Genomic DNA, 22,664 nt, shown 5'->3' on the forward strand with positions numbered 1-22,664 from the left:
AAAACTATGATCTCGCATTAAATCAATCAATCACATGTAGCTGCTGACAGTGCAGCACTGTACTACACTATACTGTAGCACATTTTGTTGCAGTGACTAGCTTCTGGTTATGAACAGCACATAAGACGGAGCATATCCCTTGTGGGTATACTGGAACAGCAGCGATCACCAATTCTCCTGGAAAGCTACAGTGGTTGCCTTGCATGATTTTGCTCCAGCAACTGTTCCAACTAATCAACTGGACTTGATACTTAGTTGAATAAGGTGTTTTGTGGTTGGAACAAAAGCCCGCCCAGTAGCTGCCCTAGGTCTACGGTTGGTGAGCGCTAGGTTAGGGTTTAAGGACCTTACCTGAGAGTTCAGGGGTCAGGCTGTCTGTGTCCCCATACTCAAACTCCAGGTTAGGGGACTCCATGGAGCTCTGAAAACAGAAAACAACACTGAAGTCTAGGCAGAACCGCAAAGGGAAATTAAGGCGCGCACACACACACACACACACACACACACACACACACACACACACACACACACACACACACACACACACACACACACACACACACACACACACACACACACACACACACACACACACACACACACACACACACACACTTCCTTTATAACCACAGAAATCACACAGTTCAGGTTCTTCCACTCACTGTTCTTCCTTCTCGGATGGGTAACCACATTTGTTGAGCTTTCTTTTCCGCATGGCAAATACTGAACGAGAGGGGCGGAGGAGTCAACATGCCCTACATTTCAGAGTGGGTTAACGTACGTATCCAGTTAAGGGTCTTTGATGCCGCTCTGACATTAGCCTCACCCCATGACTACTGCTTGCCCTCTGAGCATTTTACTACAGGACCTCATAGTACACACACATACGCATGCACACACACGCCTAGAGAGACATATACACACACACACACACTCTGAAACACAGTATGTACACACACACACACACACACACACACACACACACACACACACACACACACACACACACACACACACACACACACACACACACACACACACACACACACACACACACACACACACACACAGCGGGAATAAGGACAGAGACAGAGCCCATCTCTGTTAGCCGTCATAGCTGCTAAAAGCATTATTTTCCCAGGTTGAGACAGACCGATACAGTATGCACGATCTCACCAGTTATCAAAGCACCACAAAACAACAACATTCACATACTGCCAGCCAATACAAAAGACCATAGCACTTGGATAGAGACAGACTAGACTTTGAAATAGGTTAAGGACCGCCGTTAGTCAGCCTTGAGCGAGTGTCTCAGCAGCAATTTAGTGAGAGAGAAAATTACAGCTAATCACGGTCCTTAAATGGCATGTGTCAGTGGCTGAGCCGTTGCTGAAATGCGAGGACTGTCTGTAGTTGTTTTTCATGCATCCTACCACAGAAGGGCAGCAATAGTCAGGGATAGGCTAACATCTGTAATTCATTGGAACCTGAAGCACCCAAAGCCTCAGAAAATGTCTGTCAGATTAGGTTGAGATTCAATAGGAGGGATTGAAAATGTAAGAATCGTTTGGCCTAATGACTTGTTCATTTAAAATACATTGGGCCCAGATCCCACTCCAGATGGAGACTTGTTGTGTATTATGAGGTGGTTTTCAGTTCCAAACACCATCTGAGAGCTAAGACGTACTAGAGCGAAATAAACTCAGCAAAAAAAAAAAACGTTCTCTCACAGTCAACTGCATTTATTTTCAGCACACTTAAGATGTGTAAATATTTATATGAACATAACAAGATTCAACAACTGAGACATAAACTGAACAAGTTCCACAGACATGTGACTAACAGAAATTGAATAATGTGTCCCTGAACAAAGGGGGTGCAGTATCTGGTGTGGCCACCAGCTGCGTTAAGAACTGCAGTGCATCTCCTCCTTGTGGACTGCACCAGATTTTCCAGTTCTTGCTGTGAGATGTTACCCCACTCTTCCACCAAGGCACCTGCAAGTTCCCGGACATTTCTGGAGGGAATGGCTCTAGCCCTCACCCTCCGATCCAACAGGTCCCAGACGTGCTCAATGGGATTGAGATCCGGGCTCTTCGCTGGCCATGGCATAACACTGACATTCCTGTCTTGCAGGAAATCACACAAAGAACGAGCAGTATGGCTGGTGGAATTGTCATGCTGGAGGGTCATGTCAGGATGAGCCTGCAGGAAGGGTACCACATGAGGGAGGAGAATGTCTTCCCTGTAATGCACAGCGTTGAGATTGCCTGCAATGACTACAAGCTCAGTCCGATGATGCTGTGACACACGGCCCAGACCATGACGGATCCTCCACCTCCAAATCGATCCCGCTCCAGAGTACAGGCCTCGGTGTAACGCTCATTCCTTCGACGATAAACGCGAATCCGACCATCAACCCTGGTGAGACAAAACCGCGACTCGTCATTGATGAGCACTTTTTGCCAGTCCTGTCTGGTTCAGCGATGGTGGGTTTGTGCCCATAGGCGACGTTGTTGCCGGTGACGTCTGGTGAGGACTTGCCTTACAACAGGCCTACAAGCCCTCAGTCCAGTGTCTCTCAGCCTATTGCGGACAGTCTGAGCACTGATGGAGGGATTGTGCGTTCCTGGTGTAACTTGGGCAGTTGTTGTACCTGTCTCACAGGTGTGATGTTCGGATGTACCGATCCTGTACAGGTGTTGTTACACGTGGTCTACCACTGCAAGGACGATCAGCTGTCCGTCCTGTCTCCCTGTAGCGCTGTCTTAGGCGTCTCACAATACGGACATTGCAATTTATTGCCCTGGCCATATCTGCAGTCCTCATGCCTCCTTGCAGCATGCCTAAGGCACATTCACGCAGATGAGCAGGGACCCTGGGCAACTTTCTTTTGGTGTTTTTCAGAGTCTGTAGAAAGACCTCTTTAGTGTCCTAAGTTTTCATAACTGTGACCTTAATTGCCTACTGTCTGTAAGCTGTTAGTATCTTAACGACCGTTCCACAGGTGCACGTTCATTAATTGTTTATGGTTCATTGAACAAGCATGGGAAACAGTGTTAAAACCCTTTACAATGAAGGTCTGTGAAGTTATTTGGATTTTTACAAATTATCGTTGAAAGACAGGGTCCTGAAAAAGGTATGTTTCTTTTTTTGCTGAGGTTACATGTGATGAGTAATGTAAGATATGTAAACATTATTAAAGTGGCATTATTTAAAGTGACTAGTGGTCCATTTATTAGTGTCCAGTGATTGGGTAACAAAGTCAGCAGCAGCCTCTCTGAGTTAGTGATTGCTGTTTAGCAGTCTGATGTCCTTGAGACAGAAGCTGTTTTTCAATCTCTCGGTCCCAGCTTTGATGCATCTGTACTGACCTCCCCTTCTGGATGATAGCGGTGTGAACAGGCAGTGGCTCGGGTGGTTGTTGTCCTTGATGATTGTTTTGGCCTTCCTGTGACGTCGGGTGTTGTAGGTGTCATGGAGGACAGATAATTTGCCCCCGCAGATGCGTTGCGCAGACCGCACCACCATCTGGAGAGCCTTGTGTTTGAGGGCGGTGCAGTTGCTGTACCAGGCTGTGATACAGCCCGACGGGATGCTCTCAATTGTGCATCTGTAAAGGTTTGTGAGGTTTTGGGTGACAAGCCAAATTTCTTCAGCCTCCTGAGGCTGAAGAAATTCGCTGTTGCACCTTCACCACACTGTATGTGTGGGTGGACCATTTCAGTTTGTCTGTGATGTGTACGCCCAGGAACTTAAAACTTTCCACCTTCTCCACTGCTGTCCCTTCGATGTGGATGGGGGTTTGCTCCCTCTGCTGTTTCCTGAAGTCCACGATCATCTCCTTTGTTTTGTTGACATTGAGTGAGAGGTTGTTTTCCTGACACCACACTCGAGTGCCCTCACCTCCTACCTGTAGGCTGTCTCGTCATTGTTGGTGATCAGGCCCTCTACTGTTGTGTCATCTGCAAACTTGATTCTTGAGTTGGATGCCTGCATGGCCATGCAGTCGTGGGTAACAAGGAGTACAGGAGAGGGCTGAACACACACCCTTGTGGGGCCCCAGTGTTGAGGGTCAGCGAAGTGGAGATGTTGTTTCCTACCTTCACCACCTGGTGGCAGCCCATCAGAAAGTCCAGGACCTAGTTGCACAGGGCGTGGTTGAGACCCAGGGCCTCCAGCTTGATGATGAGCTTGGAGGGTACTATGGTGTTGAACGCTGAGCTGTAGTCAATAAACAGCATTCTTACATAGGTATTCTTTTTGTCCAGATGGGATAGGGACGTGTGCAGTGTGATGGCGATTGCGTCATCTGTGGACCTGTTGGGGCGGTATGCAAACTGAAGTGGGTCTAGGGTGGCCGGTAAGGTGGCGGTGATATGATCCTTGACTAGCCTCTCAAAGCACTTCATGATGACAGGAGTGAGTGCTACGGTGTGGTAGTCATTTAGTTCAGTTAATTATGCCTTCTTGGGTACAGGAACAATGGTAGCCATCTTGAAGCATTTGGGGAAGCAGACTGGGATAGGAAGCGATTGAATATGTCTGTAAACACACCAGCCAGCTGGTCTGCACATGCTCTGAGGACGCGGCTAGGGATGCCGTCTGGGCCAGCAGCCTTGTGAGGGTTAACAAGTTTAAATGTTTTACTCACGTCAGCCACTGAGAAGGAGAGGGGGGGACACCGCAGTCTTTGTCAGCGAGCCGCGACGGTGGCACTGTATTATCCTCAAAGCGGGCAAAGAAGGTGTTTAGTTTGTCTGGAAGCGTGACATCGGTGTCCGTGACATGGCTGTTTTTGTAGTCCATGATTTCCTGTAGACCCTGCCACATATGTCTCGTGTCTGAGCCGTTGAATTGCGACTCCACCTTGTCCCTGTACCGGCATTGTGCTTGTTCGATTGCCTTGCGGAGGGAATAACTGCACTGTTTATATTCAGCCATATTTCCAGACCTCTTTTCATGGTTAAATGCGGTGAATCGCACTTTCAGTTTGGCGCGAATTCTGCCATCCATCCACGGGTTTCTGGTTAGGGTTGGAAAATGAAAATAAACCAAAACACACCTCCAGGCTGTGTAAGGGTTATTTGACCAAGAAGGAGAGTGATGGAGTGCTGCATCAGATGACCTGGCCTCCAATCACCCAACCTCAACCCAATTGAGATCGTTTGAGATGAGTTGGACCGCAGAGTGAAGGAAAAGCAGCCAACAAGTGCTCAGCATCTGGGAACTCCTTCAAGACTGTTGGAAAAGTATTCCTCATGAAGCTGGTTGAGATAATGTCAAGAGTGTGCAAAGCTGTCATGAAGGCAAAGGGTGGCTACTTTGAAGAATCTAAAATATATTTTGATTTCTTTAAACCTGTTTTGGTTACTACATGATTCCATATATATGTTATTTCATAGCTTTTATATCCTGCCAGTGTCTCCCGACCCCTCCTGTCTCAGCCTCCAGTATTTATGCTGCAATTAGTTTATGTGTCGGGGGGCTAGGGTCAGTCTGTTAAATCTAGAGTATTTCTCCTGTCTATCCGGTGTCCTGTGTGGATTTAATTATTTCTTTCTTTCTCTTACGGAGGACCTGGGCCCTTGGACCATGCCTCAGGACTACCTGGCCTGATGACTCCTTGCTGTCCCCAGTCCACCAGGTCGTGCTGCTGCTCCAGTTTCAACTGTTCTGCCTGCGGCTATGGAACCCTGACCTGTTCATTGGACGTGCTACCTGTCCCAGACCTGCTGTTTTCAACTCTCTAGAGACAGCAAGAGCGGCAGAGATACTCTGAATGATCGGCTATGAAAAGCCAACTGACATTTACTCCTGAGGTGCTGACATGTTGCACCCTCTACAACCACTGTGATTATTATTATTATTATTTGACCCTGCTGGTCATCTATGAACATTTGAACATCTTGGACATGTTCTGTTATGATCTCCACCCGGCATAGCCAGAAGAGGACTGGCCACCCCTCATAGCCTGGTTCCTCTCTAGGTTTCTTCCTAGGTTCTGGCCTTTCTAGGGAGTTTTTCCTTGCCACCGTGCTTCTACACCTGCATTGCTTGCTGTTTGGGGTTTTAGGCTGGGTTTCTGTACAGCACTTTGTGACATCAGCTGATGTAAGAAGGGCTTTATAAATAGATTTTGATGTCTTCACTATTATTCTACAATGTAGAAAATAGTGAAAATAAAGAAAAACCCTTGAATGATTAGGTGTATCCAAACTTTTGACTGGTACTGTACAGATTACCTTAAATTACCTCGACTAACCTGTGCCTCCGCTCAATGACTCTGTACCGGTACCCCCTGTATATAGCCTTGTTACTGTTATTTTATTGTTGCTCTTTAATGATTTGTTATTTTTTAATTTTTTAATTTTTATTTATGTATTTTTTTACTTCAGTTCATTTTAGTAAATACTTTCTTAAAACTGCGTTGCTGGTTAAGGGATTGTAAGTAAGCATTTCACTGTAAGGTCTACACCTGTTGTATTCGGCGCATGTGACAAATAACATTTGATTTGATTTGATTAGAAACCACATTTTAATTTCAGCTCACGATTGTTTGATTGGGATCATAATTAAACACAGGCATCAATCCTAGTGTCTGATTGGCTTAGTCCCCCCCAGAGGAGATGAGAGGATGTCAGACGGTTGTGTCTGTTGCACGGGAAACTAAGGTTTGTGTTGTTATTACGCTCAATAGAGCTCTTTCTGGTTTGTTTGAAGGAGAGTGGGGAATTTGGTGTCTCTCACTCAGCTACCCATGGGCATCAACAATTCTCTCTCTCCCCCACACCCTCCAGCTTGCTACGAACACTACCCTTCCTTCCACACTGTCACAGTGAACCCGCGCTCTACCGTCAGTGTGCGCAAACACTGGGCATCCCGTCAAAATCCCCACCAGCCCCCATCCCCCATCTTCTCATATAAGCATATGTTAAAAATAACCTATGACCGAAGCCAGCCAGCCAAGCCAATGGGCCAACGCAATAATCAACTCTAACACAGATCACATGAGGAATAGCCTGGACAAAGCAATAGAATTAAGTGGGATGATCATATCTCACATTGGCTATGATGACTTAGGCGTACATTGTGTGGCTTGAGCACTGAATGTAGTGTTAGCCACTTGACTACACGGAGTTCTGTTTACAGATGCAGTAGCCTGCTTAAAAGAAGCCATTGGTAAAGAAATGAGCCAGCTGGATCCTTCTTTAGATTTCACCAGAGTGGAGATGAGGTCTCATGTGTTTATTTCATGCCTGTCAACCATCATTGAAACCCCCCCACCTCTGTCTTGGAAAGCTTGAGGCTGGAGGGGAAATATGCTCTAATTCCTTTTTTGGATCATTTTTTTCCCCCCACCATATAATATGCCCAACAAACACGATCCGGGATATGATTGGTGTGATTTCACTGGGTTGATGTAGGCTACCCACCACCACAGTTCACCCACTAGCAGGGCTAGACAGCCTAGTCGGGATCTGGGTTACACTGCCAAGACATGAATCCAAAATGCAATTGATTCGTTTTCATTTTTAATGGCTGAATGAATTAGTTATTAGAACTATATGCTGTATCCTAGTAATATGGAGCGTAATGTCAAGCATGTTTACTTGAAAGCAACTACAGGCAATAGAGGTACAATATAATTGGAGAAACATTTTGAAAACATATGTCTGTTTAAAAAAAGATATCCAGTTAGTAATTACATCTTAATATGTAATAATTGAGAAACTATCAATTTCAAATCCACTCTTCTGCACTGACAAATAAATGCAATTCAAAACTAAAATTGATTCACACACTGGCATATCTACATATAGGCTGCTGCCCGAGCATATGGGACAAATAAGTACACACCAAATGATTTATTTGTATTATTATTATTATTATTATTGTTATTATATCTCCAACATCAATACTGTGTACATAAACCTACTGTATATTTGCTAATCTGACACCGGTCTACGATGTCATGCACAAATACACAGGCGGCAGCTGCAAGATAAGATTCGACCACAAAACGTCCTGGACATTGACAGTCACATTAGCTACCTGTATTTGCCACGTTCAGAATTAACCATACATTTACGGTATTTATAGCATCCACTTGCTCTGTCACCAAAATAACAACCTGGGCTGCATGCTTTCAAAAGCGTCTCTGTAGCAAAAGGGCATTTAAAGCTCCCCAGCAACAACAAACCACACGGACATGGACCGCTCTATACTGGCTCAACGAGTAGCTCCAAACTGGCTTTACCTCCCAATCCTTCAGCAGATTCATGAACACATATCTCCCATTCGGGCAGAGGCCTTTGTTTGTTTCAGTTATTGTTAATATTATTAATGATAGGTACCTCCATTTCGTCTGCCTGCATCTTTCTGTGTTGGTTCGTTCACTTTTTCTGCAGCTCGTGCATTCGGGTAAGGTTCGAGCCTGACAAATTGTAACAGATTTCAGTATTCCAAGTTCAGAAAACCCGTCCCCGTTAGTGTGATTGGTTGACTGGACGCCAGAGAGGGCGTGGTTAACGTCTACTGTAAATGGTGACTGGCGGGTTGGTCTTACCCGCGAGAGAATCAGTAGAGTAGAGAATGCGAGTGATCTAATGCGGTCAATGAATTGGTGCTGATGCTGAGTGTTCCATAATGGCACCTACATTAGAAACACTGTCCGTTTCGGTGGATTTAATGAAACGTTTGCTATTAAGGCTTAGTATTGATAGGCTATTCAATTGTATCTATGTGCTTGAATGAAACCATATCGTGTTCACACAGCTGTTTAATCCATCTTGTTCTGTCGGAATGACTGGATTGTGTATTGATTATCTGTCATATCCTGATATCCTCCACACCTTAGTCAGAGTGGGCATTTCAATCAATTCAAGACCTGGGACAAGACACAAAACCTATGAGTCAATAAAATGATTTTATACCAGCCTAGTAACAAACCGGATTAAATTAATCAAGAGCTTGATGTCTATTTGGTCGAATCGGGTAGGTTATTGCTGGGCCAGAACAAAAGCCTGCTTCCAGGATCATCATTGAAGAACACTAATCTAGAGGGAATTTAATATTTCCCCCCAAACATCCATCCCTTGAGGCAGGCTGCCACATTGAGTGGTGGTAATGTAGGGGTCGGAGAGGGGTGACGACAGACTAGACCTAGACCCACTCCACAGTCATTCTCATCCCACCACCGCCACAGTGAACTGAGTGAATTATTGATTAGTGACTGTAGTAGGGGGCTGCTTGACGTAGATTGCCTTGCTCACTCTCATGCCCCCCCAACAACCCCCGTAACAACCCCCCTGACTGAGAAAAGCACTTAACATGATCTGATTGGAGTGTACAGTTTAATGAGAGCGCAAAGGTCATATCTGTTTCACGTATGTGAACTTGACACACGGTGGCTGGTTGGGTGCGAGGGTGTTTATACTGTGTGCAGGGATTTATTGATGAAGAACACAAGTCAAGACAAACATGATTATGATGTGAAATGCACCTGTGTTAATGTCATTCTGTTTAGGCCACCTTTGTTGGGTTATTATTTCCTCTTTTTCTTATTAGCACCTTTTTTAAACTCTGCATTGTTGGGAAAGAGCTCATAAGTAAGCATTTCACTGTCAAGTCTACACCTTTTGCATTCTGCTCATGACACAAATACATTTGATTTCCTGATATGGTTAATATTGGTGGCTGTTAGGGACCAAAACAACAGTTTAATAATGAATCTTAGGTTTTTACCTTTGCGTGTCAAACCGTTCACATTAACCGAGTGAAGTCGGTGTGTGTGTAGCACGAACGGGATAAAAGGCAGTCAACATCTGATTGTGTGTGCGCTTCAGGGTGTCCGTAGCAGAGTGGGTGCACTCTCTACGACTGTGATTGACTGGCGACAACAGCTGCTTTCGAGTGCTCTCGACACACCCAGCGTCACCCCCCCCATCACTGTGTCATCTGGCAACACAGTAATCCATTTAATCTGAGCGCATACCCCAATTATAGCCCCATGACCGAGTAAGTATCCAAACTTATGAGTTCTGAGAACATAATTCAAATGTTGGACACAGAATCTATCATGTTGAGTCACTGAATAACCAGTGTTAAATGTGAGAAGCACATGTTCTTCACAACTGCAGTAATACGTCTTATAGCACATGGCTTGTAAATAAGATTGAGGGAACATAACCTAAAACCATCCTGTAAAACCTGGCCAAACACTGGTACCAGTGCCTGGTGATCAAATAATCCAAGCTATAGTGAAACACCCTACTTCACAATGATATTACTTTGTTTCTAGCACTTCACATAACATCCTCTCTTCCTCTCTCAAGTGGTGTCATTTCTGATGTCTATCTTTCGCTGAGCTCCCAGCAGCAGCAGGCAGTCATCCTCTCATCTATCAGATCAGCCGGAGTCTAGAGATGCCTCAAGACCATGGGAAATTTGTTTACTCAGGCAGCCCAATACTGATCTTTTGCTCAATAATTGGTATAAGGTCTGATCGGTTAAAAGCATTTATTGGCAAAGTCTCAGAATTGGGCTGCCTGTGTGAATGCAACCATACAGTGAGGGAAAAAAGTATTTGATCCCCTGCTGCTTTTGTACGTTTTCCCACTGACAAAGAAATGATCAGTCTATAATTTTAATGGTAGGTTTATTTGAACAGTGAGAGACAGAATAACAAAAAAATCCAGAAAAACACGTCAAAAATGTTATAAATTGATTTGCATTTTAATGAGGGAAATAAGTATTTGACCCCCTCTCAATCAGAAAGATTTCTGGCTCCCAGGTTGTCTTTTATACAGGTAATGAGCTGAGATTAGGAGCAGACTCTTAAAGGGAGTGCTCCTAATCTCAATTTGTTACCTGTATAAAAGACACCTGTCCACAGAAGCAATCAATCAGATTCCAAACTCTCCACCATGGCCAAGACCAAAGAGCTCTCCAAGGATGTCAGGGACAAGATTGTAGACCTACACAAGGCTGGAATGGGCTACAAGACCGTCGCCAAGCAGCTTGGTGAGAAGGTGACAACAGTTGGTGCGATTATTCGCAAATGGAAGAAACACAAAAGAACTGTCAATCTCCCTCGGCCTGGGGCTCCATACAAGATCTCACCTCGTAGAGTTGCAACGATCATGAGAACGGTAAGGAATCAGCCCAGAACTACACGGGAGGATCTTGTCAATGATCTCAAGGCAGCTGGGACCATAGTCACCAAGAAAACAAAAGGTAACACACTACGCCGCAAAGGACTGAAATCCTGCAGTGCCCGCAAGGTCCCCCTGCTCAAGAAAGTACATATACATGCCCGTCTGAAGTTTGCCAATGAACATCTGAATGATTCAGAGGACAACTATGTGAAAGTGTTGTGGTCAGATGAGACCAAAATGGAGCTCTTTGGCATCAACGCAACTCACGGTGTTTGGAGGAGGAGGAATGTTGCCTATGACCCCAAGAACACCATCCCCACCGTCAAACATGGAGGTGAAACATTATGCGTTGGGGGTGTTTTTCTGCTAAGGGGACAGGACAACTTCACCACACCAAAGGGACGATGGACGGGGCCATGTACCGTCAAATCTTGGGTGAGAACCTCCTTCCCTCAGCCAGGGCATTGAAAATGGGTCGTGGATGGGTATTCCAGCATGACAATAACCCAAAACACACAGCCAAGGCAACAAAGGAGTGGCTCAAGAAGAGGCACATTAAGGTCCTGGAGTGGCCTAGCCAGTCTCCAGACCTTAATCCCATAGAAAATCTGTGGAGGGAGCTGAAGGTTCGAGTTGCCAAACGTCAGCCTCGAAACCTTAAGGACTTGGAGAAGATCTGCAAAGAGGAGCGGGACAAAATCCCTCCTGAGATGTGTGCAAACCTGGTGGCCAACTACAAGAAACATCTGACCTCTGTGATTGCCAACAAGGGTTTTGCCACCAAGTACTAAGTCATGTTTTGCAGAGGGGTCAAATACTTATTTCCCTCATTAAAATGCAAATCATTTTATAACATTTTTGACATTGGTTTTTCTGGATTTTTTTGTTGTTATTCTGTCTCTCACTGTTCAAGTAAACCTACCATTAAAATTATAGACTTATCATTTCTTTGTCAGTGGGCAAACGTACAAAATCAGCAGGGGATCAAATACGTTTTCGCCCTCACTGTGTATGCTTAATAGACATTGGTAGCAATCTTTCTATCCAAATGTAGGTATATTCAAGAAAATACATGAAAATGAATAAAAATACAGCACATCATATATTAGACGACAAAGATTGATACAATGACATTTTTATTCTTTAAGATTACAGATTTATTATTGCTCATCTATCATTTTCACTTGCAATATTTAAACATTGTTTCGACAACTTAAAAATGTAAGAATTTTCCATTTGTACGGACTGTGGATTTTCAACAATAAATACAAGAGTCGATATGCTGTAATTCCTATACTTTTGAGTTAACCATACAAGATGCTGGCATTAACCCTGCCCACGTGATGCAGCTATTGGACCGACTAATGCTCTTTGACCCCCGGAACGCACAGGCTATGATCCTGAGACAACTGTATCAAAGCAACCATATCCTACTACATATGACCCTAACACACACACACACACACACACACACACACACACACACACACACACACACACACACACACACTCACTCACTCAAGCACGCACAGGCTCACTCTCACACGGTCAGACACGATAAACCACTAACAGATGAGATAATCAGCACAAGGATAATGTTCTAAAAAGTCAGACAAACAGAAATATGGGTAGTATGGATGGTCACAGAGGGGGCCTCCGACTTGGAAGATGGTTATTATGGAGGCTGGGGCATAAAAATGCACAAATGGTAGCTCACGAGTATGACATGAACACAGTGACATTTTAGAATGTATAGTATGGGCATAATTAACATGGGAGCATACGAGTGTACGTTCTTATGGATTTAAGTCCATTCTATACGATGTCAAAAAATAAATGAGAAGAAAAGCTGATTCCTCCCAGCTGGCTTGTAGTACAGGCTTTTGGTTCAGGAGAAAAGCCAAACAGCTGGGATTCTAACAAAGTTGAATCTAAAAACGTTGAGGAAATTAAGCCGGACTAATAAATCGTACCAGAGGAGTTTGGCCCTCAACAGACAAACTCAAACTAACGAAGACACCAAATCTTGGACATTTATAAAGGTGACTATGACCTTTTCTTTAATAATAAATGCATAATAAATTGGAACAAATGAGGTAAACTGATGTCTGAAGGGGTGACACCTATTGGAACGTGTGAAACGTAGGTCCCCAACTAATTACAAGCATACGTAATGACCCAGTCATCGAGCTATAGCCTCACTGCACTTAAAAATCACAACTAACACCTGACAACGGCTAATTGGTTTTAGCGCTGTAATTACCGTACAGGTTTGCTTACAGCAGCTTACTATTGAGGACCCGGCCAAAGAAACTAGCGCCAGCCTGGCTGTACATTTGGTATCTTACTGAAATAGTCTGTGTCACAGTTTGTTTTTAAAATTCATCCAGAACATTTAATTGCTTATCTTTATAACGAGACAGATGTTTAATTTCAAAAAGGTAAGATATTAGATGGGTGGAGGAAAGATAGAAAAATCGACATTTCTACATAAATAGCTAAATATATCCCCTTGTAATTATCTCCCAAACCTGTCATGCCTCTAATTAAGCAATAAGGTACGAGGGGGTTTGTGGTATATGGCCAGTATACCTGTGCTAAGGGCTGTTCTTATGTACGACACAACGCAGAGTGCCTGGATACAGCCCTTAGCCGTGGTATATTTCCAATATACCACAAACCCCTGAGGTGCCTTATTGCTATTATAAACTGGTTACCAACATAATTAGAACAGTAAAAATAAATGTGTTGTCATGGTGGTATACGGTCTGATATACCACGGCTTTCAGCCAATCAGCATTCAGGGCTCGAACTACTCAGTTTATAATACAGTATAATGCTTTGAAAGGAGAATCTCGCTCCGGCCATCGTGAATGGATGTCATAAACTCTGGTCGGCGCAATACTTTTCATATAACTTCAACACTAGCATCATGTGAGCAGTTTGGGAGCTGAAGAACATAGTTCATTATTGAGAGGCTGTGGTACAGGGAGCCGAGATGGATTCACTGTGTTTGAGTGATGGGTGCGGGAGAGAGGTCCCAACCAATCACAGGGAAAGACCCCGCCCCCACACCTGTCACTGTCCAGTTTGATTGGGGGAACAGGAGAACCAACGCATTAAAACATACTTAAAAACAAGGACAGAGAATAAATCTGAATCAAATGATCAAAGACAGGATATGATTGGACCCAATGACCCCCCACCTCTTCATCTAATCCCTTTCAATTTATCTATGAAAACAAAACAAAAATCAAGAGTAGGAAAAGACAGACAACAGGACATGACCCACACGTCCATCACTAAACCTTTCAGAGGTCATCTTTCATTCACAGATTTTTTTTTTGTACATTTGTTTTTCTTCATTGATAGTTTTTCATCTTTAGTTTTTAAACGAACAATAAAAAGATCTCGCAACGGAGTTTACGTACGACTGACTGAAAGACAAGTAGCTAAGAGAAGACGATGAAATCCCCAGGAGACGCTTGCTAAGGAGCGCAAAATGGCAGGAGCAGCTCAAAAAGGTTAGAGTTACATTATTCTAGCGGAAATAAATAAAACACTGCCAAAGCACAGGTAAGCCACGCCCTCCACTCTGAGCAATTAGCACACAGCTCCTCCCCTCTTGTAAAAAGCAGGTGTGTGACTACTCCGTCCTCCTCTCTCCTTTCTTCTGGGTTCTGTACGATTTTTGGAGCCTTGGGTATTTTCTTCATTTCAGAGCTGGTTTAATACCTTGGGGAGGAAAAAAAACTAAATGTCAAATCATGTAGTTACAGTTAATTAACAATCTTGCACTGTGGATCTCTCTCTACCAAGCATCTCTCTACCGGCATAGCCGTCATACCGTGCTTCTACACCGGCATTGCTTGCTGTTTGGTGTTTTAGGCTGGGTTTCCGTATAGCACTTTGTGACATTGGCTAATGTGAAAAGGGCTTTATGAATACATTTGATTGATTGATTTCTCATAACTCTGATAACTTTATTTATAACGCCACGAAACGTATACACTGAGTAGACAAAACATTAAGAACACCTGCTCTTTCCATGACAGACTGACCAGGTGAAAGCTACGACCCCTTATTGATTTCACTTGTTAAATCCACTTCAAGCAGTGTAGATGAAGGAGAGGGGACAGGTTAAAGAAGTATTTTTAAGCAATTGAGACATGGATTGGGTATGCGTGCCATTCAGAGGGTGAATGGGCAAGACAAAGGATTTAAGTGACTTCGAACGGGTTATGGTAGTAGGTGCCAGGTGCACCGGGTTCGTGTCAAGAACTGCAACGCTGCTGGGTTTTTTACGCTCAACAGTTTCCCGTGTGTATTAAAAATGGTCCACCACCCAAAGGACATCCAGCCAACTTGCCACAACCATGGGAAGCATTAGAGTCAACATGGGCCAGCATCCCTGTGGAACGCATTCAACACCTTGTAGAGTCCATGCCCTGACGAATTAAGGCTGTTGAGGGCAAAGGGGGCGGCGGGGGGGGTGCAACTCAATATCAGGAAGGTGTTCCTAATGTTTGATATACTCAGTGTATGTGAAGTACAATATTAGCAGGCAATCTAAGCATTCAGGCATTAATGTTTACCTGTAGTAGTTTGGCTTGAAGGGCCCGTTCTTGTTCAAGCCCAGGTACTTGGCCTGCTCGTCACTCAGCTCTGTGAGGTGGGCATCGAACGTAGGCAGGTGAAGGCTGGCCACATACTCATCTGGAATAATACAGAAGGAGGGAGTGGGGGGTGGGGAGAAAGAGCGAGACAGAGAAAAAAAAAGAACGAGAGAGAAAGATGGATAGAGAGAGACAGAAAAAGAAGGAGTGGGAGGAGAGAGCCTAGTTACTCTAGCCTGCGGGGACACGGGGCTGTTGGCTATTTACTCATTTATTTGTTTGTGTGGGGTTAGCTGAATGCACTGGGGCTGCTTCTCCTGTCCCGGTCTCTCCCTCCCTCTCTCCCTCCCTCCGTCCGTCTCTCTCCGTCAGTGATGGTGCAGTGAGCTTAGCAGCAGGGTCTGACAGGCTGACCTATATTGAGCCTCTCTGCCAGTCTGCCTCTCATTCTCCCTGCTTTTACACCATACACTTGGGGGGGGGCAGAGACGCGGCTACGCTGCCAGCTGCAGACACACACAAACGCATGCACACTCAGGCTCTCTATGAGATGTACTCTACAGTGAATGAAGCGCAAGCATACACACACACACACACACACACACACACACACACACACACACACACACTCTAAATAGGATGCGTTCTACTATGAATTCTATAGTTCCCAGACACTGCAATGACTGTAAATGAATAGAACAAAAGTCTAAACGCCGCAAACACGACCTGATATACTAACATCCAGTGTTTGTTTTGGATCATGACGTAGAACATAGATAACCCCTGCAGCCACGTCTTGGATTGGGTTGAGTTAGCACAGAGGCACTTCAAAACATATTCACGGTCATGCTAGCCATCTCTATCCCTATAGTGTATCTATCGCTTCTATTTGCTGAGGTGAGTCTGTTGTGCATTCTGGCTGATCCCCTTTCAACTCAATGTTTTCCCCTAAAAGGGTTTTGTCAGAGGTTCAGACAGGCGGACGGGTGCTGTCAGGTGACTACTGGCTGCCTCGGCTGAGGCCTGAGCGAATAAGGATTACGGAGTGTGTGTGTGAGACAGAGGGTTGAGGACAGAGGAGGGCTGAAGGAGTATGTCTGTGTGTGTGTGTGTGTGGACATAGAGCTCGGCCTCTTACCCATCTTCTTGGGCAGCAGGTAGACATCCTGTTTGTAACGTCCCTCTGGGGCGTTGTACAGCTCTATCAGAGCCAGGGCCTGAGGTATGAGACAGGACCCGGATGTCAATCTCACACACACATCTGTTACCATGGCAACGCCACGGTCGCTCTCATGACGCACGCGGCCTGGCCTGGGGGTCAGCGGCAGAGCAATGACAGGACCCTAATCTCTCAGATTACTGTACGAAGTGGCACACACACCCCGACGCTGATCCACCCCACACACAAATCACAAAAACGCACGGTACCTGAGTGGTGGCGGTGATGGACAGGACAAAGGTGGGGACCGTAGAGCAGCTTAGGTTCAGCAGACGACCCTGAGGACAGATTGAGAGAGACATTGGGTTAACAACCAGTTAACGGCACACAGAATCAGAGGAAACTACGTCTCAATGATAAGATACTGTGTGCGTGTGTGTGGGGTTGACATCAACATCATCAAATGTCAGAAAAAGTGTTGCTGAGTCCAAGGTCAGAATAACAGAAGACATTGTGCACGCAGACATGTAAACAGAGGGAGAAAACGGGACTGGTATTGTTACTGGGCTCAAGACCGCTAACGAGGCAGCATTCAAAGGAGGAGGAACTGATCTACATTCACTACCGCCATCATACATTCCTTAGTGACACAGAAAGCACGCAATAATGTTCATTATTTCCCCAGAGAGCTGCAACATGCGTTAGTCCGTAGCAATTACGCGTCGGTGGTGATTTAGTTTCAATTCCCCGTTTGCTGCGAGTAGCGGTGACAGTACAATGGGGCGTACTGTTACTTTATGCAGTATGCACACTGCCCGGGGGAACTGAGGCAGCCCACACTTCCCTGTTCTGAAGAGAGCGTCAGGAGAACACCGGCTACAGGTGAGCTCTGGAGAACCAAACTGACAAAAACAGCAACTTCTCTTTGAAAAAGCCCCTCAGATCGAGACAGTAGAGGAGAAGTGAGAGAGTCCAGGAGTGAAGATGGAGAGAATAGTCAAAAAAAGAAGAGGGAAGAGTGAGAGGGGAAAACAAACAGCAGAGAGGGGGTTTCCATTACCTGATTAAAGCATGGAGGAGATCAAATAGCAGACAATGAAGCACCTGGCTTTCAGCCTGGCTTTCAGCCTGGCTCGCTCTCACGGTGGTTTCATTCTGTCAGAGACTGCTGCACACACACACACACACACACACACAGACAGAGTGCCTCTGTGTCTCTCTCTGCTATGAGAGAGGGAATGTGGTGTAGACGTACTGCTTGTTTACCAGGCTCAGCCTCAGATAGGGGTTGCTGTACAGCTACACACGGAACATTTGGATCTATTCCCGCCCAGTTATTTGGAAGTTGAGAGGATTTATAGATCAGATCGTTGACCCTTGTGATTGAGCAGTGATTTGAGGTAGTACCGTCATGGACAGCCTTGTATTAATGTGACGATGATGATGATGATGATAATAATAATAATAAAAAATCACCTCAGCCAGCAGCACTATCCGCTTGCCGTCGGGCCAGATGACGTGGTCCACCTGTGACCTAACTCTCTCCCAGGTCAGCTCCGGTGTCCGCAGGCTCGCCTGGAGGAGAGGACAAGAAACGGACAGGAAACAGTTACCACGAGAACAGTTTCACTATGACAACCAGGGACTAACGTTAACACCCGACAAATGCGGGTCGATTTTGGCATTGGTGGGGAAGATGTCCGTTTCACCAGCCACGTTGGCGGTTGGTCAGGGCTCCACAAGCATGTCAATCCCATTTGCAAATAAACAGAGTTAGGAGTCAAGTATGAGCTCATGTACAGCTGAACTAATGCCGCAGTAGCCGTTTTCAAAGTATTTCTGTCATTTGTTTCATAGCTGGTAGCTAAAAATCACACAAAGAACTACAAATCCTATAATAATATCCCAACATGCAGGAGCACAGCCTGGCTGGGGAGCTGTGTGGACCGCGCTGAAGACTCATTTTGGGACCAGTGGGCACAAGTATTAAAAGGTGGTCAATTTGTTTTATTTTTAACCATTTTTCTCCCCAGTTTCGTAATATCCAATGGTAGTTACAGTCTTGTCCCATACGCGTCCTCCGAAACACGACCCTGCCAAGCCGCACTGCTTGGTTGACACTGCTTGCTTAACCCGGAAGCCAGCTGCACCAATGTGTTGGAGGAAACACCGTCCAGCTGGCGACCGAAGTCAGCTTGAAGGCGCCCCGGCCCGCCACAAGGAGTCGCTAGAGTGCGATGGGACAAGGAAATCCCGGCCAGCCAAACCCTTCCCTAACCCAGACGACGCTGGGCGAATTGTGCGCCGCCTCATGGGTTTCCCGGTCACGGCCGGCTGCAACACAACCGGCGATCGAACCCAGGTCTGTAGTGATGCCTCAAGCACTGCGATGCAGTGCCTTAGACCGCTGCGCCACTCTGGAAGCCAAAGTTGGTCGAATTTACTTTAAAGGGAGACTATGTCCTTGTGTTTCGTGGCTATTTACATTATTTTGTTCACAAGCTAGGTTGTTCTTCAATGTTTGAATTTGCTTCAACTGCTAGCAAAGACATCGGCTACTAGTCAGATTCTCTATATCACAGGCAGTCACTGACGAGTCCAGCGGCTCAGTGCCCTCGTTGCCACGGTAACCTCCCGCCCTTAAAGGGTCAGCGTAACATTTTTATCTCATCTTAGGAATTTTGGTTAAGACTCAGTTCACAAAAAATTAAACATTGAGTAATATACCACTTCACTTATTACTAGTAATACATGTATTGTTTTAGAAACATTACAAAGCATGCTCATCCGTTTAAAAAAATAATGAAATCATGTAAAAGAAATATTTTGGCTGGTAAAAAATCTGACTTCATGTCAGGCCCTGATGACAACAGTCACTATGAAAATGGTTTCGCTATGACCCTGAGGATGTCACCGTAACAGTGACAACAACTGATAGGCCACAGCGAGCCAACTCATAACTATGACAACGTCAGGTCAGGGGCGTTGTCGTATCACAGCTTCCCCCACAGTGACAATAACGTGACGAGCATTGGTGACAGCAGTGTCTTCCGCCCACACGATCAGTCAAGCTGTCACAATAACACACCCGCACATACAACCCCCCCCCTTCATCTCCCACCAACACACACAGACACACACTTCACTCACCACGTCGATCTCGGTGTTTGAGTGTCCCATGTTGCAGACGATACAGCCGTTCTTCATACGGTCCAAGTATTCTCTCACCACCACGTTCTTATTTCCTGAAGTAGAGGGACCGTCATTAAACGTGCCATCGATATTACACTCTCACAATCATCATGTTCACTGAAACGTCAGAGAAATTCACAAGTGGACAGAGGTGAATGCTACCAATAATTCGCGCCGGGCCGACACATGCTGAATGACGTTATTAACCCCTTCAAAAGGAATTATGTTGCTGTATATGCTACACAAATCATGCTAGGAATAAATCTCCTGCACTAGATAAAAATCAATCTACTCAAAACGCACCATAGCGCTCCACTCTCCACATAGACCTACAGTATGAATAAGTGTCTGAACGGCATCGCGTGCCTCTAAGTCTGAGTGTGTGAACGCGCATGTCTGTGTGCAAACGCATACACATTCGCGTGAGTGATTACGGTTGTCTGTCCTTTTTCAATTAACGTTTTACTGGACTGATGGCCTGCATCTTATGGTTAGTCTGTGGGGAGGGACGAAGCAGCGGTGAGGCTGCCTCTCACCCGACTCACTGTCCCCCTCTCCCTCCTGAGAATACTGCCTGGTATGGCAACTGCTCGGCCTCCGGCCGCAAGGCACTACAGAGGGTAGTATGTGCGGCCCAGTACATCACCGGGGCCAAGCTTCCTGCCATCCAGGACCTCTATACCAGGCGGTGTCAGAGGAAGGCCCTAAAAATTGTCGAAGACTCCAGCCACCCTAGTCATAGACTGTTCTCTCTGCTGCTGCACGACAAGCAATAACGGAGCGCCAAGTCTAGGTCCAAGAGGCTTCTAAACAGCTTCTACCCCCAAGCCATAAGCCTCCTGAACATCTAATCAAATGGCTACCCAGACTATTTGCATTGCCCGCCCCCCCCTTCTACTCTGCTGCTACTCTGTTATTATCTATGCATAGTCACCTTAATAACTACCTACATGTACATATTACCTTAATTACCTTGACTAACCGGTGCCCCCACACATCGACTCTGTACCAGTACCCCGTGTATACAGCCTCGCTATTGTTATTTTACTGCTGCTCTTTAATTATTAGCTACTTTTATTTCAGGTATTTTCTTAAAACGGCATTGTTGTTTAAGGGCTTGTAAGTAAGCATTTCACTGTAAGGTCTACACCTGTTGTATTCGGCGCATGTGACAAATAAAAATTTGATTTGAAAAGGGGACACAGTCTTCCAGCTGATGGCGAAACTGAAGTCGCACTGCATTATTTCTGCCTCATGCAGCAATGCATGTTCTTACTCATATGACCAGAGAAAGTGAAATATTCCTCGATACAAAAAACAAAGCCGCTAATAACACTTCGCTATACTCATTCATTGCAAAGAAATCTAAACCCAAACCCTGACTTAAACCCCAACAAGCTCATGCTTGCACTCGGTTATTAGTTGACACTATTGCCACTTGTCTGTTCTAATGTGGCCATCTAGTGTTGACCGAGGGGACAAGGGAGAGTTGTTCACCTGTGCAAGTGATGACAATGTCCACTTGTCTGATCACCTCATTCAGCTTCACCAGTCTGAAGCCATCCATGCTGTACAGGGACGGATAAACAAACGCGTTACTTCCTCGTTCACCCTGCTGCCATTGGCCGATTAGTTCACGTACCTGGCTCTGATTGGTTGAACTTACCAGGCCTGCAAGGCACAGATGGGGTCGATCTCTGTGACGTACACGATGGAGCCCATGGCCTTGAGAGCAGCACAGCAGCCCTTCCCCACCTATGGAGCGTAAATAAAAACACATGGGCATAGGACTGATGGAGGCTCTACTATAGACTTGGATGGTAAACAGTTTCCTCTGGTGGTCCATTTTGATATAATAAGGTGTTTAGATCGCCAGCAGCATCCCACTGCTGGCTAAGCAGGGTTGGTCCTGGTTGGCCCATGGATGGGAGACCAGATGCTACTGGAAATGGGTTTGAAGGGCCAGTAGGAGGCATTGGGGACAGTTCCCTGTGTAGGGTCCCGTCTTTCGGATGGGACGTAAAACGGGCGTCCTGACTCTCTGTGGTCACTAAAGACCCCATGGCACTTATCGTAAGAGTAGGGGTGTTAACCCCAGTGTCCTGGCTAAATCCCCAATCTGGCCCTCATACCATCATGGCCACCTAATCCGCCCCAGCTTCCGATTGGGTCATTCCTCCCCCTGTAACTATTCCCCAGGTCGTTGCTGTAAAAGAGAATATGTTCTCAGTCAACTTACCTTGTGAAATTAAGGTTAAAATAAATTATAAGTACCATTTGGGGCGGCAGGTTGCAAGATCGAATCCCCGAGCTGACAAGGTAAAAATCTGTCGTTCTGCCCCTGAACAAGGCAGTTCTTTGTTCTTAACTGACTTGCCTAGTTAAATAAAAAGGTAATAAATAAATAAATACAGTAGGGCTGGGAATTGCCAGGGACCCCATGATACAAAGTTGTGCCGATACTTTATGTATTGCGATTTTATGTTCCAAACATATCGCTCACCAAATGTCTGCTGCAGAGAGACAAGAGAATGAGAA

General features: G+C 45.4%; 2 protein-coding genes across 7 annotated transcripts in view; both read right to left on the bottom strand.

Moving 5' to 3' along the window:
* LOC106609237 (striatin-interacting protein 1 homolog) overlaps window positions 1-8,501 on the bottom strand; it is a 45,868-nt gene extending 37,367 nt beyond the window's left edge. The window contains exons 1-2 of one of the 3 annotated variants that reach the window (XM_014207792.2): window positions 8,358-8,501; window positions 352-421 (exon numbers count right to left, since the gene is read on the bottom strand). In XM_014207792.2, coding sequence (XP_014063267.1) covers window positions 352-421; window positions 8,358-8,378 — 91 coding nt within the window. In that variant the 5' untranslated portion in view covers window positions 8,379-8,501. Of the gene's footprint in view, window positions 1-351; window positions 422-662; window positions 859-8,357 lie in introns of those variants that run through there. The other 2 variants (XM_014207789.2, XM_014207791.2) reach the window with 2 other exon arrangements.
* Window positions 8,502-12,278: 3,777 nt separating this feature from the next.
* The window catches only part of LOC106609228 (putative adenosylhomocysteinase 3), a 41,572-nt gene continuing 31,186 nt past the window's right edge, over window positions 12,279-22,664 (bottom strand). For 2 of the 4 annotated variants that reach the window (XM_014207773.2, XM_014207775.2), the window contains exons 10-17: window positions 21,793-21,881; window positions 21,624-21,694; window positions 20,085-20,179; window positions 18,411-18,509; window positions 17,204-17,272; window positions 16,914-16,992; window positions 15,755-15,875; window positions 12,279-14,894 (exon numbers count right to left, since the gene is read on the bottom strand). In XM_014207773.2, coding sequence (XP_014063248.1) covers window positions 14,888-14,894; window positions 15,755-15,875; window positions 16,914-16,992; window positions 17,204-17,272; window positions 18,411-18,509; window positions 20,085-20,179; window positions 21,624-21,694; window positions 21,793-21,881 — 630 coding nt within the window. In that variant the 3' untranslated portion in view covers window positions 12,279-14,887. Of the gene's footprint in view, window positions 14,895-15,750; window positions 15,876-16,913; window positions 16,993-17,203; window positions 17,273-18,410; window positions 18,510-20,084; window positions 20,180-21,623; window positions 21,695-21,792; window positions 21,882-22,664 lie in introns of those variants that run through there. The other 2 variants (XM_014207776.2, XM_014207777.2) reach the window with 1 other exon arrangement.

The sequence above is a fragment of the Salmo salar genome, chromosome ssa07 (genome assembly GCF_905237065.1).
Source record: "Salmo salar chromosome ssa07, Ssal_v3.1, whole genome shotgun sequence".
Taxonomy (NCBI): domain Eukaryota; kingdom Metazoa; phylum Chordata; class Actinopteri; order Salmoniformes; family Salmonidae; genus Salmo; species Salmo salar.